Raw genomic sequence first — 16,818 nt, 5'->3', positions numbered from 1 at the left:
TCTTATTTGTCTTTTGTTTTAAGCACTTGGAGAGTGAAAAGGAGGGTGTTATTGGTTGCCTGGATCTTATCTTAAAGTGGCTTACCCTGCGGTTTTTTGACACCAATACAAGCGTCCTGATGAAAGCCCTAGAATATTTAAAATTGCTCTTCACCCTGCTAAGTGAGGAGGAGTATCATCTTACTGAGAATGAAGCATCTTCCTTCATCCCCTATCTCATCCTCAAGGTAATGTGTCATTCTCACTCTGGAAGACTGCCCAACTTCCCAGCTGACCTCCACTCCCATCCTTTATTCCCTCTTCCTTTTCCATCTATTCTGTGATGATACCTGCCCCTGCTCATTCCCATGCCCCTGTTCTCCCAAGATGTGGGAAGCATAGGACGACACTTTGTCACTCAGGAACTGCCTCAATCGTTATTTTCTTGTCGACTAGGTTGGAGAACCAAAGGATGTCATTCGCAAAGATGTCCGTGCCATCCTGAACCGGATGTGCCTTGTCTACCCAGCCAGCAAGATGTTCCCCTTCATCATGGAAGGAACCAAATCTAAAAACTCTAAGCAAAGAGCAGGTGAAGCAACAATTTAAACTGAGGCATGAGTCTGTGCAGCAGTGACCTCTAAAAGAAATAGTTTGTAGATGAACCAAGGACATTTCTTCACTGTCTGCATGGTTGATTCCAGCCTTCCAATTGGACTGTGAGAGTGATGAGTTGCACACTGGTGGAGCCAGTATTTGGTGATACAGGCACCACTCAGTACCACCCTGGTGACAAAATCAAGTGCACAGGAGCCATCTGACTCACAGGCATCCCTTTCTTCCAGGAGCACTTGCTGGAACAGTATTATTTGGTTGTATGTCTTATCAGAAGGCAGTAAACGAGGAAAAGTGCTAGGCAGAGCCAGAATAAGATCGTAGCTCTTCTTGTACGCCCAGCAAAATGTATCTAGTAAAGATAGGTCTCTAAGCCGAATGTGTCTTGGGTCTCATTAATCTAACCTTTCTCCCCCATCAGAGTGCCTGGAAGAACTGGGGTGTCTGGTCGAGTCCTATGGCATGAACGTTTGCCAGCCAACCCCAGGGAAAGCCTTAAAGGAGATCGCGATTCACATAGGAGACCGTGACAACGCTGTGCGCAATGCTGCCCTCAATACCATCGTCACCGTGTACAACGTGCACGGGGATCAGGTGTTCAAGCTTATTGGAACTGTGAGTGACTTCTGAACATTTCAGCGTGTTGTGACTTGCATACCATTGCAACTCTAGCTCAGTTTTTACCACTTTGTATTATAAACCCAACCCATCTGTGTGTCCTAGAGTTCAGATGAACCCCTGAGGGTGTCTGATCGTTGTAGGACATTTATGCTCTGTCTTACTGGAAACCACATTTTCTTCTCTGTACCTTCTATTCATACCATTTGCTTTAGAAACAAGAACTGTTTTTGAATCATATCCTGAGCTAGTCTGAGATTTAGATTCTGCCTAGAAATCTGCTCTATAATTTTCAGCACGTTTAGTTTTTAGTGAATAGGTACTCACATGTATAATGTAGATTCTGGTATCTGTCAGATGACAAGAGCCATGAGCCAGACTCTGCAGATCCATCAGGTGCTGCTTCTGGTTGCTGACTTTGACCGGGTCACTTGTGGTTGCACCTCAGGCCGGCCTTCCCTCCAGTGACCTCCGAGTATTACATATACTTACACGGTTTTTACACATCTTTACCTGTATTATTAGTCTGTTTACATCCTCCCTACAGGTCAGTGAAGGAGATAAAGCAGATGGGAATTTTACAGATGATCATCAGGGAAGCTTCTTTCCTTTCGCTCACGTAGTTAGTGCTGACAGAGCAAACATGAGGAAGCGTCATTTAATCTTTGACCTTTTCATTTGTAGTTACTAATAGTTTTTCCTTTCGTATCCTTGCTTTTTTTTTTTTTTTTAGATTTTATTTATTTATTTGACAGAGATCACAAGTAGGCAGAGAGGCAAGCAGAGAGAGAGAGGAGGAAGCAGGCTCCCCGCTGAGCAGAGAGCCCGATGTGGGGCTCGATCCCAGGACCCTGGGATCATGACCTGAGCCGAAGGCAGAGGCTTTAACCCACTGAGCCACCCAGGCGCCCCGTATCCTTGCCTTCTTTCATAGTTTCTCTAACTATAAGGTTTTAACAATAGTTTATTTTAAATGTAGCTAGTGTTTTGAAAATAAACATATCCCAACATAGTAGGTTCTGCTTGCTTCAGTATATGAATGGATATTGACTCTGGGCTTTCCAGTTAGGTTTTTAATTCTCCTCCTATTGTGGTAGAGGGGCGTTCTAGTAAGTGTAATTTGGCTTCATTTTACAGCTCTCTGAAAAGGATATGAGCATGCTCGAGGAGAGGATTAAGCGGTCAGCAAAGAGGCCTTCGGCTGCCCCAGTGAAACAGATGGAGGAGAAACCTCCGCGCACACAAAGCGTAAACTCCAACGCCAACATGCTGCGCAAGGGACCAGCCGAGGACATGTCCTCCAAACTCAAGTATGTAGATGGAGACAGTGGTCTGAGAACATCCAGTGGCCTTTACCTCGTGTGCTTAATGCTTATCCTGTAACATAATCTTGAGTTCCTGTAGCCATTACCATGCATGCCAGAGTGTCTGGAGAAATGTCTTGTAGCCAAATGTTTAATCCTTCAGTCTTCATTGTCTTTGTCTTTGTCTCAAAACCACTTCTAAATAGTCTTGTGCCTTCTTTCACTGCTTTTCCGTGGACAGAATTATGTATCGCACTTATAGGATGTAAGTACTGCCTGCTAATTTCTCATTAGCAGGGCTCTTATATCTTTCTAACTTCTGACTTGGATTCATCCCCTCTGGAGGGTGATTGGTTTAGAGTTTATAACTCTAAACAGGTTAGAGGGTATCCATCAGTATCCCATGAACCAAGCCTTCCCCAGAAGTCCACTGGCTAGCAGAGGGGGCAACTCAATGTCATGTAGTGAAATTACTGGTTCACCTTTGTCCTTGTGTGATACCTGGCCATGCTCAGGTTCCTAGTCTTCAGATAAAGCTAATAAGTAAAATGCATGCAACCCAGAATTGGTATAGGGACTCGAAATACTACCTTCTGAGCAAGACAGCTCTATTTTGAGCTATGTCCAATATCTAATATTAACCAGTTTAAATTTGGAAACTTTAAATATTTATTGTTTAGATGTAATGCTGGCCCTGACCTGTCAAGACTGAGTGTTTCTATTCCTAAAAAGAGGTGACTGACCCTCAACATCTAAAATGTACCAAACTAGTGTTTGGAAGAATGCTTATGATTAGAAAAACCTAAAACACTGGTTAATTTGGCAGAAAAGAATCAGTCAGAGTAAGTTTTTCTTAAATTTGTGTCCAAGTAGAGAGCTTTGAGTCAGTATATTACATTGTTTTCTGCCCCATTTGGAATATCAGTACAAGGTTTGTTGGCATTGATGAACTAGAGAGAACACTTAACAATCTGGAAGGTAGTATAAATACAATCATAAATATTGTAAATACGATACTATAAATTTATTACCTTAAAATGATCTACTCTGAGAGTATTCAGGAACCGGAGTTGTTCCCCATTGAAGGGACCTGCTTAGGCTCGAGGACTTAAATCATTCAGGGGGGCTGAAACCAGAAGTTGAACATCTGTCTTGAAGCTTTGGGGCAGCTGGCAGTGTGACTCTTGTTCTTTGGTTCAGAAGTCTCTTTAGTTCAGGAGCCTTCTTTTGCTTCCCTTAGCCAAGCCCGAAGCATGAGTGGGCATCCTGAGGCAGCCCAGATGGTGCGCCGAGAATTCCAGCTGGATCTAGACGAGATTGAGAATGACAATGGTACAGTCCGATGTGAAATGCCAGAGCTTGTTCAGCACAAACTGGATGACATTTTTGAACCGGTCCTTATTCCTGAACCCAAGTAAGTTCATCTCTTTCAGTTAAGTGTCAGCATTGCACAATCATGAGGGTGCATACGTGGAAGGAGTTTTCTGTGCAGCCAGAACTTTTTAGAACTGATTATGTATGACTGGTGACAGACAGTTCTTGACTCAGACCTGGAGCTAGTGGAGAACTGCATAATTCCAGCTCACTTGGGATGTCTTGTACCAAAGATTGATTTTTTTTTTTTTCCCCTTTGCTCTGCTCTCTAGAATCCGGGCTGTTTCTCCACACTTTGATGACATGCACAGCAATACAGCATCCACAATCAATTTTATTATCTCCCAAGTAGCCAGTGGTGATATCAACACGAGCATCCAAGCTCTGACACAGGTAATGGGGGTATGACCCAGGACAGTAATCGCAGTGGCTGAGGCTGTACAAGTGGTAGCTGCGTACGGGTCAGAGTTAAAGGAGGCAGGTTCAGCACTGCACTGATGAGAAAGTGCACAGGGACCACTCAGTGTCATCACTTGCCTCCCAGGAGGTGGCTTTCATAGATCCTTGCTTTTTACACTTGCATTCATTCACCAGAGGCTAGAGATACAGCACTGAGTCAGTAGGGATCAAATCTCATGGAACTTACTTAGGTTTTAGCAGATAGAGAAGAACAGGTAAACAAAATATCAGATCAGAGCAACTAATGTATAAATAGAACTCAAATGGGGTGATCAGAGAGAGGAGCCGAGTAGTTATTCTGTTGGTGGTCAGGGATGCAGGCAGAGGGACCAGCTAGTAAAAAGGCTGTCAGGTAGGAGTGAGCTTGAAGATTCAAGGCCCACGTGCCCAGAGCAGAGTGGGCAAGGGGGAGAATGGTACAAAAGGAGATTTAAGAGTTAGACAGAGATCATGTCATGTAGGCCTTTAAAGCCCGAGGGTAGGTGGTTTGGATTTTAAGTGTGTTGGAAAACCATTAGAGAATTTTGAGCAAAGAAGCTACATGTTTTGTTTTGTTTTACAAATCATTCTCTTCTGCTTCCCTTCCCTAAGAATCTAGTCCCCAAACCAGTAAGTTGGTGGAGTAAGGTAGGCATCCACCTTGTGGCAAGGTGGTGGGCGTGGGGAACCATCACAGCCCATTGCAAGGTTCTCAGAGCCCCAATGTTGTGAGGATGGTGTCATTGGGGGGGGGGGGGGGGGCGTGATGCAGAGTCAGGAGTCAGAGCCCAAGCAGAATGAAAAGCATGTTGTGCAGGCAGCCACTCTGGTGTGATGGTAGGATCCCCTGCAAGGGGAGAAGGATAGCCACGTGGGGTGGAGGGGGTGGGGCAGCTTGCAGGCAGCTCAGAATGGGGAATCCAGAGCTGAACCAGAAGTAGGCATCTACGTGGGGAAGGACTGGGGGCAGAGATGGGAAGGGGATTGGTCAAAGATACATAAGGAAAATAGAAGCCACGTTTCTTTTTTTCTGTTTTTGGGTTAGTTGGTTTGTTTGTTTTTAAGATTTTATTTATTTATTTGAGAGAGAGAGAGAAACATAAGCAGGGGCAGAGACAGAGGGATAGCGAGAAGCAGACTCACCACCAAGCAGGGAACCCAACTCAGGGATCGATTGCAGGCTCCCCGGATCATGACTTGGGCCAAAGGTAGACCTTTAACACACTGAGTCACCCAGGCACCCCTGAAGCCATGTTTCTTACTTTCAGAAAAGAGTGCTACAAATATGAAAGGAAAGCAAAATAGAATAAACTCTATTATTGGACCAGAATTAGATTAGATGTGTCAGTATGAACTCATGATTTTCAATACAGAGATGTAGAAATAGCAATATAAATGTATGTATATATGTGGTATAAATGTATGTTACAAATATACATGTATGAATATAATATGCATATATTTCCTAGTTCTTTTCATTGAGAGGACCTGAGAACAGCAGTACCCCAACAGCAACAAGCACCCCCAAATCTCGGCTTCTAAGAGTCTCATGCTCTACCGACTGAGCTAGCCGGGCACATTAAATCTTAGCTTCTAAATACCATCTTCCACTAAAAGGGAATGAGGGCTCCTTGAAGAAGAGGTAGATTCTAGGGCTGAATTAGAAAAAGTACAAGAGGGCGCCTGGGTGGCTCAGTGGGTTAAGCCTCTGCCTTCAGCTCAGGTCATGATCTCATGGTCCTGGGATTCTGCATTAGAAGCCTGTTCCCCCCGCCGAACCCTGCCTGCCTCTCTGTCTACTTGTAATCTCTCTCTCTGTGTCAAATAAATAAAATATTAAAAAAAAAAAAAGAAAGAAAGAAAGAAAGAAAAAGAAATGTACAAAATAATCCTGGAATATTATATTGTACCTGACAGTGAGGAGAGGTTCAAAGAATGATAGAGACATATCAGAAGGACCCAGTGGCCATCTGAAACAGACTCCTTCTGTTTGCACAGAGGATAGGTTTAGCATCAAAATCAATAATGGGGGGCGCCTGGGTGGCTCAGTGGTTAAGCCGCTGCCTTCGGCTCAGGTCATGATCTCAGGGTCCTGGGATCGAGTCCCGCATCGGGCTCTCTGCTCAGCGGGGAGCCTGCTTCCTCCTCTCTCTCTCTCTCTGCCTGCCTCTCTGCCTACTTGTGATTTCTCTCTGTCAAATAAATAAATTAATTAATTAAAAAAAAAAATCAATAATGGTAGTAATGAGGTATAACCCAATGAATTGAATAAAATTTAACAAAATAGGAAACCCCAAGTTCAGGCACTTGTAAATTAAAAATATAAAGAGAAATGAGATATTTAGTTTCATAGTACCTCCCCACAAAATATAGAGGACTGAGATACAAAAAGTAACCAAGAAATACAAAATACTTGGAGTAATTTGACAGTACAGAAGCTTAGACAGCAGCTTGAAGTGTCACAGTGAACATCAGTAATAGGACAAGATGAAATCTTGTATCACCTTGTAGGAGCCGGTGAGAATTCAGCGTCACTTTGCTGACATTCCTAATATCATCTAAGCTTGAAGAAACCTCAAACAAATGCAAACTGAGGGATGTCAAGGTCAAGAAGGTTACAAATGTCAAGGTCAAGAAGGTCAAGGAAAGACTGAGGATTGGTCTAGATTCTAGACTGGCCTTTAGCTATGAAGAACGTGATCAGGACAATTGGAGAGAGTGGAACAGGGCTGGAGGACTAGGTGTGATCGCGCTAATACTAATTTCCTGATTTTCAGTGTTGCCTCCTGAGTATGTAGGAGGATGTCCTTGTGACAAAGAAATCCACAGTGAAGTGTGAGATGGGCGTGGAGCACCAGACTGACAACTTACCCTCAGCTGATTCGGGGTTTTAGAAGTTCTTTTACAGTACATCCAACATTTCTATAATGTTTGAACTTAATTTTTACTGGGGAAAGTGTCTCTCTGGCCATTCTCACAAGACCATATCTATTAAGAAGCTCTGACTGAAATTCATATGAAAGATAGTATCGCCTGCACCAAGATTATCACAGTGGGGAGGAGGAAAAGCAGGTGGTTCCAGGTCATCTTCGATAGGTAGCATCCATAAGACTTGGAGACAGTTGAGATGTGAAAAGTAAGGTAGGAAAAGAATCAAGAGGAACCCCTTGATCTTTGGCTTGAGCACCTGGGTGAAGGGATGGTGGTGCTGAGATGAGAGAAGCTGGAGGAAGAACAGTCTGGAGAAGTTGGATGTTAAGAGCTATGTCTTTGCTGTGTTAAGCTTGAGCAGCCTGTTGGATATCTCCCATCAAGACAGATGGTTATAAATGAAAGAATTTGGGAATCTCAGTGCAACATTTTTGCTTTTGTTTGACAAATAGTCTCCTATTAACAATTTCGACATTGGAGGGGATTCTAGGAAATAGTGACTTGAATACTTGCATTCCTGTTGCCTTCTCTGATCAACTTCAATCCAAACCCATCTGCCATTTCTGATCAGAGGAGCTGACGGGTCTGGTAGGTGGCATCTGAAGTCAGTACAAGTGTCAGGCTCCGTCTACTACAAGTGAAGACTTTACCGCATAGACACCTTCAGGAAAACCTGAAGTTCAGTAGTGCAGAGCCAGGGAGGAAGATCGCAACACCCAAAATCCTGGAAAGAGGTCTCTCTTCATCCAGAGAGACCAGCAGATCCCCTAAAGAAAGGACAACGGTGGTTTGTATGAGTGTTAATAGAAGGACCTGGTGTTCTCCCTGGCCCCCAGGGAACTACAGGTTGCTGAACAAAAAGGCTGAATTCACTGTCTGAGACTGGGAAGTCTCTAGCTTTTGTACCTCAGAGACAGAAGAGCAGAAGTGCTTGCCCTTGGTGTTGGGTCACGTGACTGATAGGTTGCCAGCTGGCATATCACTAATTTAGAAGAGCAGAAATTGCTCTGTCTCCCATTTCAGACTGCCACAATTGAGTACTTCCAAAAGGCAGACCCAAGAGTGAATCCTGCCTAGATAAAGAATAATAATGAACCATATCATAAGAAACGCAGTAACTGGAAAGAAGAATAAGACAAAATAATCAGAATGGGAATCTCCTAACACCGTGAAACTGCTGGAGGGGACAAGATGACCGCAGCGGAGGGGAGCAGGGCGTGGGAAGAGTTCTTAAAGAGGATTTATTATTACATAGAAAGATTTGGGCAAAAAAACATGGTTTTAGAATTTTAAAATTGAGTAGATGGTCTGAAGGGAGAGGATGGTAACTGCAGAAACCAAATTAATGGTCTGGATGACAAGGGTGACAACACCATTCAGTGGGGAAAGGACAGTCTTCTCAACAAATGATGCTGGGAAAATGGATATCCACACGCAAAAGAGTGAAGTTAGACTCTTAACGCTATATACAAAAACTAACTCAAAATGGATCAAAGACATTAATGTCATAGCTAAAGCTATAAACTCTTGGAATAAAATGTGTTGTGGGGGGGTCTCCTTGTGTCAGTAGCAGCTCGAGAGCAGAATATGAGTCATGGCACACAGGTGTTTAAGATGTTTCTTCTCTTCTTTGACTGAATTTTAGTTGAAAGAAGTACAGCCAAAACTGCAACCACAGGGGGCATTTTGCTTCCAGAAAAATCTCAAGGAAAACTATTACAAGCAACAGGAGTCTATTGGATCAGGCTCTAAAGCAAAGAATAGAGGGGCACCTGGGTGGCTTAGTGGGTTAAAGCCTCTGCCTTCGACTCAGGTCATGATCCCAGGGTCCTGGGATTGAGCCCTGCATGGGACTCTCTGCTCAGTGGGGAGCCTGCTTCCCTTCCTCTTTCTCTGCCTGCCTCTCTGCCTACTTGTGATCCCTGTCAAATAAATAAATAAAATCTTTTAAAAAAAGAAAAGAGTAGAGAGATTTAACCAGTTAGCATGAAAGTTGGAGGTAAAGTTCTTCTAGACTATGGAGGCACCAAAGTAGTTCTAGATGACAAGGATTGTTTTTTGTTTTTAAGTTTATTCATTTGAGAGAGAGAGCAAGCAGGGGGAGGGGCAGAGAGAGAGACTCTCAAGCAGACTCCCCACTGAGTGTGGAGCCCAACACAGAGCTCAGTTCCATGACCCTGAGATCATGACCTGAGCCAAAATCAAGAGTTGGAAGCTTAACTGACTGAGCCACCCAGGTGCCCCAAGGATTATTTCTTATTTAGAGATGGTGACATTCTCAGAAAGTATGTAGACTGAAATAAATCATTACTGAAATGGAATTGCATGAAGCTGCTCATTCCAGTGAAGCTGTGAAATCTTACTTTCATCAGGTGAATAAAATGATGTCTCTCCTTTAATAATAACCTAAAAAAAGAAAAAAAATACCATATGGAAAGATCTTCATGATACTGGATTTGGCAGTGAATTCTTGCATAGGACACCAAAAGCAATGGCAACAAAAGAAAAAAATAATTAAATTGAATTTCTCAAAATATAAAAGTTTTATGCATTAAAGGTCACTATCAAAAGAGTAAAAAGATAACATTTCTCCAAAGAAGATCTACAGGTGGCCAGTAAGCACATGAAAAGTTGTTTCCATTCTTAGTCATTAAGGAAATGTAGATCAAAACCACAGTGAGATACTACTTCACACCCATTAGGATTTTTTTCTGAAAATGGGAAACAATAACTGTTGTTACAAGGAGGTGGAGAAACGGGGACTTGTGTGCATTGCTGGTGAGGACATAAAACAGTGCAGCCGCTGTGGAGAACAGCCTGGCGTTTCCTGTCACGGTTAAACATAGAATTACAATAAGATCCAACAATTTCACTCCTAGAAAGTGGGGACCCAAACAGATAGTTGGGCCCCAGTGTTCATAGCAGCATCATTCACAGCAGACAAAAGGTGGAAAACAACAGATGAATAAACAAAATGTGGTGTCTCGGTACAGTGCAGTATTATTCAGCCATAAAAATGAATTAAATTCTGATGTATGCAGTAAAATGGGTGAACCTTGGAAACATGCTGCGTACGATAACTCAGGCACGAACGGACAAATACTGTATGATTCCACATATATGAGGTATCTAGAAGAGGCAGATCCATGGAGGTAGAAAGTAGAGAGGTTACAGGACTAGGCAGGCAGGGGAAGGGGGACTTATTATTTAATGGGTATGGAATCAGTTTAGGATGACAACAAAGTTCTAGAAATAGTGATGGTTACGTAACACTGTGAAGGTACTTAATGCTATTGCAATATATACTTCAAAATGGTTAAAATGGTAAGTTTTATATGTATTTTTACTGTTATAAGAAAATTAAGATAAAAGTAAAACCCTCAGTAACAAAAATGTTGAAATAGGAATAAATCAAGTATTTTACAAAGAAAATTGAAAGACATTAGAGAATTTCCAAATAAATGAAAGTATACTATGTTCACAAGATTTGGGTTTATCAATTGCCAGTTCTCCTCAAATTAACCTATACAGTCAGAGCCATTCTAATCAAAATCTCAACAGTTTTCCTGTAGTCATGAAACAAATTCTTTTAAAATTTATATGGGAGATCAACGGGCTTGCAAATAGTAGTCAGTTTTTTTAAGACTTTAAAGATGAGAACACAGTGGAGATGGCTTATGTCCCCAGGCATCAGCTGTGACTACAGGGCCTCTGTAATTAATAGGGTAGTATTGGTCTGGACAAGCAGATCAACCATTGAGATGGAACCAAGAGGCCAGAAATAGACTCACATCTATAGGAAAGCGAACACAGAAAAGACCTTAAAAAATCACTTGGTAAAGCTACATTAATCAGTAAATGGTGCTAGGACTAATTTTCTGTAGGAACAACAGATTGCTATTTCCTACACCAAAGTATGTTTCAGATAGATTAAAGACGTAGGTGTGAATAGGAGTGCATTTTTTACTTCACATGATGTGAGGATTTCTTTTTAAACTAGACACGGGTGCACCTGGGTGGCTCAGTCATTAAGCATCTGCCTTTATCGCAGGTCATGATCCTAGGGTCCTGGGATTGAGCCCCGCATCAGGCTCCCTGCTCAGTGGGAAGCCTGCTTCTCCCTTTGCCAAGCCCCGTGCTGTTATCCCTCTCGTTGTGTCTCTCTCTTTCAAATGAATAAAATCTTTTAAAAAAATTAAAAACTACACACAAAACATAAAAGGAAAAACCTTTTACTACATTAAAATTTCTAAGAACTTTGGTTATCACTAGATGCTCCTTTTTATAACAAAATGAAGAGACAAGCAGGGTGCCTGGCTGGCTGTCGGTGGAACATGGGACTCTTAATCTAAGGGTGGTGAGTTCAAGCCCTGTGTTGGCTATGACGTCTACTCTAAAAAAAAAAAAAAGAAAAGATAAGACAAGTCACAGATTAAGACAGTTGGGACAGATGCAGTAGATGAAATATAAAGACATGGAAATTAAATAATTCTTGCCAGTTTAGAGGTCAGAATAGTGGTTTTTAAAAAAGTAAACCCAGAAAGAATAGTAACCTCTGGTGGGAGGCAAGGTACGGGCTTGGAGGGGCAGGAAAAGAGCTTTTCGTGTCCTACAGATGTCCTATAGCTCATCATCAGAGGCAGATGTACAGATATACAGGCATAGAATTTCATTAAGTTGTATTCTTACGATTTGTATGTTGTATCATATTAAAGTCAAACCTTAATAAAAAAAAAAAAAAATATATATATATATATATATATATATATATTAGTGGGCCACCTGGGTCAATCAGTTGGTTAAGTGTCTGACTCTGGATTTTTGGCTCAGGTCATGATCTCAGGGTACTGGGATGGAGCCCCACATCAGATTCCCAGCTCAGTGGTAGTCTGCTGTCCCTCTCCCTCTGCCCCCCCCCAACTGGGGTGATTTCTCTTTCTGAAATAAATAAATCTTTTTTAAAAAATTATTTTAACAGTAAGCTAGATTTAATTAATATATATGTAGGGAGAATTTTACAGTCTCTTAAAATATCTATATTTTTTGTATCTTAACACCTGCTATAGTAAAAGATACACTTAGCAAATTCTTTACTGGTAACCCAACAAATTTTTTAATAAATAATGTCACAAGAAATATTGACTACTTAGAAAAGAATGAGACACCCTCCTGACCCATCAATCAAAAAAAAACTCTTTAACAATTCTATTTATTTCTTGAGAGAGAAAGAGTAAGAGTGGGGGTAGGGAGCAGAGGGAGAGAATCCCAAGCAGGCTCCCTGCTGAGCGGAGAGCCCAACGCAGGGCTACATCTCACAATCCTGAGATCGTGGCCTTAGCCAAAATGAAGAGTCAGAAACAAGACTGAGCCATCCAGGCGCCCCACCCCAAAACTCTTAATAGTGAATAGGAAAGCAGTTCTCTCTAAAACTACTGAAACTACTTAACTCAAAAAAATATATTACCTGAAATGCATTTATTATTGAAGAAAGGCTAAAATAAAAGAACTTAATTTAAAAGTAGGAGATAAACTACAATTCTTGAGATGGATTTTTAAAATCATAAATCTAAATTTGTTTCCTGTGAAACAAAATTAATTCCTTACTAGCCTGATTAGAGACCAAAAATGTAAGTGTCAGGAATGAGGAGGGAGCCAACCATAAATAAAGAAGAGACTGAAAAAAAAGTTAGACATATAACCCTGTGGAAATTTTAAACAATTGATCTTTCCCTAAGGTTTTTTAAATAACCAGGAGATTTGGGGAGACCATTAAAAAGTCAGGAAACCGGGCGCCTGGGTGGCTCAGTGGGTTAAGCCTCTGCCTTCGGCTCAGGTCATGATGTCAAGGTCCTGGGATCCAGTCCCGCATTGGGCGCTCTGCTCAGCGGGGAGCCTGCTTCCTCCTCTCTCTCTCTGCCTGCCTCTCTGCCTACTTGTGATCTCTCTCTGTCAAATAAATAAAATCTTTAAAAAAAAAAAAGTCAGGAAACCCAGAACAGAACAAGACATTTGATCATAAAAAATTTAAAGATTTTAATCTAGAGAAATTTACCATATACTGTCAATAAATAAGTGGTATCTTGTGGGATATTATTTGCAACCCATATGACTAATAAAGGATTAATAACTACATGAGGAACCCAACAGAAAAATTACCAAAGGATGTGAATAAGGCAATTACAGAAGATTCCAAACAGCAAGCCAGTAAACACGTGAAAAGAGGTCCAGGCCCTCCTCTGGCACAAAATGCAAATTAACATAATAATAAGATAGCATTTTTTGCCATCAGAGTGACAAAAACTAAAAAGAGAACACACAGCTGATCAAAATTCTAGAAAAACAGTACTCATATATTAAATGTAGAAATGTGAATTAAATGTTAGTGCCTTTTTTAAAGAAAACAATACAGTAATATCTATATGCCATTTAAAATGTATTCTTCAGGGCGCCTGGGTGGCTCAGTGGGTTAAGCCGCTGCCTTCGGCTCAGGTCATGATCTCAGGGTCCTGGGATCGAGTCCCGCATCGGGCTCTGCTCAGCAGGGAGCCTGATTCCTCCTCTGTCTCTCTCTGCCTGCCTCTCTGCCTACTTGTGATCTCTCTGTCAAATAAATAAATAAAATCTAAAAATAATAATAATAATAAATAAATAAAATGTATTCTTTAGATTCAGAAGTTAGAAATAAAAACACAAGTAAGTTAGGATACTGTATATACACAGACGTATTAATTGTAACATTATCTATAGGAAACAAAATAACCAAACTGGAAACATACTGAATGTTTATCAGTAAGAGAATGATTAAGCAAATTTTGCTACATGCATATGTGGACTGTTAAGCAGCCTTTAAAAATAGAGCTTTGCTTTTTTTTTTTTAAACTAGAGCTGTTCTTGTGGCCTTTGGGGATTTTCATAATTTTCTGTTGAACTAGAAAAGCCAGATGCAGATTTGTGTATGGACTATAATCCTCTGGTAGAATAAACAGCACCCTAAACCTTGATCCCATTTATGTCTGCATGTATGGTCATGCTTCTGTGAATGTGAAAGATGCTGACCAGGCGTTACTGTTAATTATCTTGGGGAAAAGAGTAAGCTTCTCCCTGAAAAAAAAAAAAAAAGAGTATTTCTGTATGGTGTCTGTGTTGAAGCAGCATTGTTAAAGAGCCTCGTTTATATAAAATTGTTTGTGTGTATGGGATATCTAACTGCATAAATCTAAATGAAAGTAGGATCATGAACTTCTAGAACACCAGGGGGCACTGTTCACACTGCAGTCTTTGTAAATGGTGCTCCGTGGAATTGTGTAACAGGATAGCCCTGCATGAGAGGATGGTCATTGAAGATTGGCATGCTTGTCCTATTACACGGGGGACAATCATATTTTTATGATTACATAAATAACGCAGATCTTTTCACAGTAGTGGATAGGAAATACACGTTTTCCCATAGTAGTACATTTTACCATTAGTGACAGCCAATGCCCTGAACCAAAAAGAACACCAGATCAGGATGTGGGAAACCTGAGTTTTGAATTTGGACTAAATAGTCCGATCTTCTTGAGTCTCACTTCACTCATCTGATAAATGGAAATCTTACTTACCTTACTACTACTCAGAACTGTTGGGTGATCAAATGGGATATAATGGGTATTTAAACATACAGATTCCCTGATCTAGATAGTGAACCTTTTCAAAAAGGATCTGTGACTAATTCTAACAGTATCTTGCTCAGTAAACGTGTGTTGAATGTTTGAATCCCTAAGGACTATGTAAAGTGACTGGATTTTTTTCAAGCTAAGATAATTATACGTGCTTTGCAAATAAATATTACAGATACATCCTTGTAGCATTTTCCTGGTACTTAGAAGTATAATGCTTGGTGACTATATCTTGGGGGTTTTGTTACCAGATCGATGAGGTCCTAAGACAGGAAGACAAAGCTGAAGCTATGTCTGGCCATATTGATCAGTTTCTGATAGCCACGTTCATGCAACTAAGACTCATCTACAACACACATATGGCAGATGAGAAATTGGAGAAAGATGAGATCATCAAGCTGTATAGCTGTATCATTGGCAACATGATTTCGGTAAGGCCGCCTCTGTAGAATGTGAGCTTCTCTTCAGTGTCTCATCCTGCCTAGGCTCTAGAGCATGAGTCAGCATAGTTCCAGTGAGTCCTGTGTCACCTGTGGGTTTTACTTGGTCTACTGACTAGTTGGCCTTATTGTTGGGATACGTATTACCTAGAATTCCGCTTCCTGCTGTGTCTTCATCAGGCATGGTAGGCCCTGGCTGCATTTCACAGATAATTGCTCACCCTAAAAGTACTTCTGTAACATGAAAGAAGAAGGCAGTCTGGTTAATTTTGGCTATTTCTGGAGGTTTGAGGGAGTCTGGTGATTTTTTTTTTTCCCCTCATACTCGAATTTTTTTAATACAGTAAAATTGTTTACTAGAACATGCCATCCATATTTGTCTTCCTTGCTGTATAACACTGGGTTTTGTACCTCTAATGGAAGTATGATTGGATAGCTGTTTCAGATAGAGAGCCTCGCCCGGGAGGCCTCCACCGGCGTCCTGAAAGACCTGATGCACGGCCTCATCACCTTAATGCTGGACTCTCGAATTGAAGATCTAGAGGAAGGACAGCAAGTGATCCGCTCTGTGAACCTCTTGGTGGTGAAGGTGCTGGAGAAGTCAGACCAGACCAACATCCTGAGGTATAACTATAATCTCACCCCTAGAGCCTGGAACAGCCTCTCTTTGGTCTACCCATGGAAGCCAGTCACTAGACCAATTATAACTTTAGGTTTGCCTAGTTATGTTGATGTATTACTCTTCTCTTCCTCATGAACCGAAAGTATTCCAACCTGAGACAGCATTAAAATGAGTAACAACTCAGGAAGCCAGCCAGCAGAGTGAGTTTTCTAGAATAGGACTGTAGTGTTTGTTGGTTACGTCCCTCTTTCATATACATTTCAGGCACATTTCTCTCTCAGCTACCAGTGAAAATGAAAAGTAGAGTGAGGGGCTTTACCATTTATCAGGTGGTAACTAAGGAAGCTTAAAGGGTCGACATTTATTTTCTTCACAGCTGAATGCCAGATAATCAGAGACAGTCCTGATTGACGAGATCTCAATTTATTAGATGGATACAGTTTCCACTTGGTCTTTCAGTTACTGATTTTAATAGGAATGAATGTTTGAAACCTATTAATGCTAGCATGTTGGGATTTTTTTTTTTTTTAGTGCCCTCCTTGTTTTGCTCCAAGACAGCCTGCTAGCAACAGCCAGTTCTCCCAAATTCTCAGAGCTTGTTATGAAGGTAAAGTGGAAATAATTTGATCTCTTATATTTCAGAGCTGCAATACTTTGTTAAAGTGTTGGGGAAAGGGAAGTTGAAAGTGAGACAGGGGCGCCTGGGTGGCTCAGTCATTGGGCGTCTGCCTTCAGATCAGGTCATGATCCCATCGCAGCATCCTGGGATCAAGTCCCACATCGGGCTCCCTGCTCAGCAGAGAGCCTGCTTCTCCCTCTCGCTCTCCTCACCCTGCTTG

At 41.4% G+C, this 16,818-nt stretch overlaps 1 protein-coding gene across 8 annotated transcripts in view; it reads left to right on the top strand.

Annotated features, from left to right (window-relative positions):
- Positions 1-16,818, top strand: part of CKAP5 (cytoskeleton associated protein 5) — a 108,258-nt gene that overhangs the window by 85,465 nt on the left and 5,975 nt on the right. For 4 of the 8 annotated variants that reach the window (XM_082747444.1, XM_082747446.1, XM_082747445.1 and 1 more), the window contains exons 30-39: positions 24-227; positions 436-571; positions 1,016-1,209; positions 2,350-2,522; positions 2,758-2,781; positions 3,757-3,930; positions 4,163-4,283; positions 15,169-15,348; positions 15,794-15,981; positions 16,511-16,586. In XM_082747444.1, the coding sequence (XP_082603570.1) occupies positions 24-227; positions 436-571; positions 1,016-1,209; positions 2,350-2,522; positions 2,758-2,781; positions 3,757-3,930; positions 4,163-4,283; positions 15,169-15,348; positions 15,794-15,981; positions 16,511-16,586 (1,470 nt within the window). The remainder of the gene's footprint in view (positions 1-23; positions 228-435; positions 572-1,015; positions 1,210-2,349; positions 2,523-2,757; positions 2,782-3,756; positions 3,931-4,162; positions 4,284-15,168; positions 15,349-15,793; positions 15,982-16,510; positions 16,587-16,818) is intronic. The other 4 variants (XM_082747448.1, XM_082747449.1, XM_082747451.1 and 1 more) reach the window with 1 other exon arrangement.

The sequence above is a fragment of the Mustela nivalis genome (genome assembly GCF_964662115.1).
Source record: "Mustela nivalis genome assembly, chromosome: 9".
In the NCBI taxonomy this organism is placed as follows: Eukaryota; Metazoa; Chordata; class Mammalia; order Carnivora; family Mustelidae; genus Mustela; species Mustela nivalis.
The sequence above is the reverse complement of the archived record's forward strand: the minus strand, read 5'-3'. Positions and strand labels throughout refer to the sequence as shown.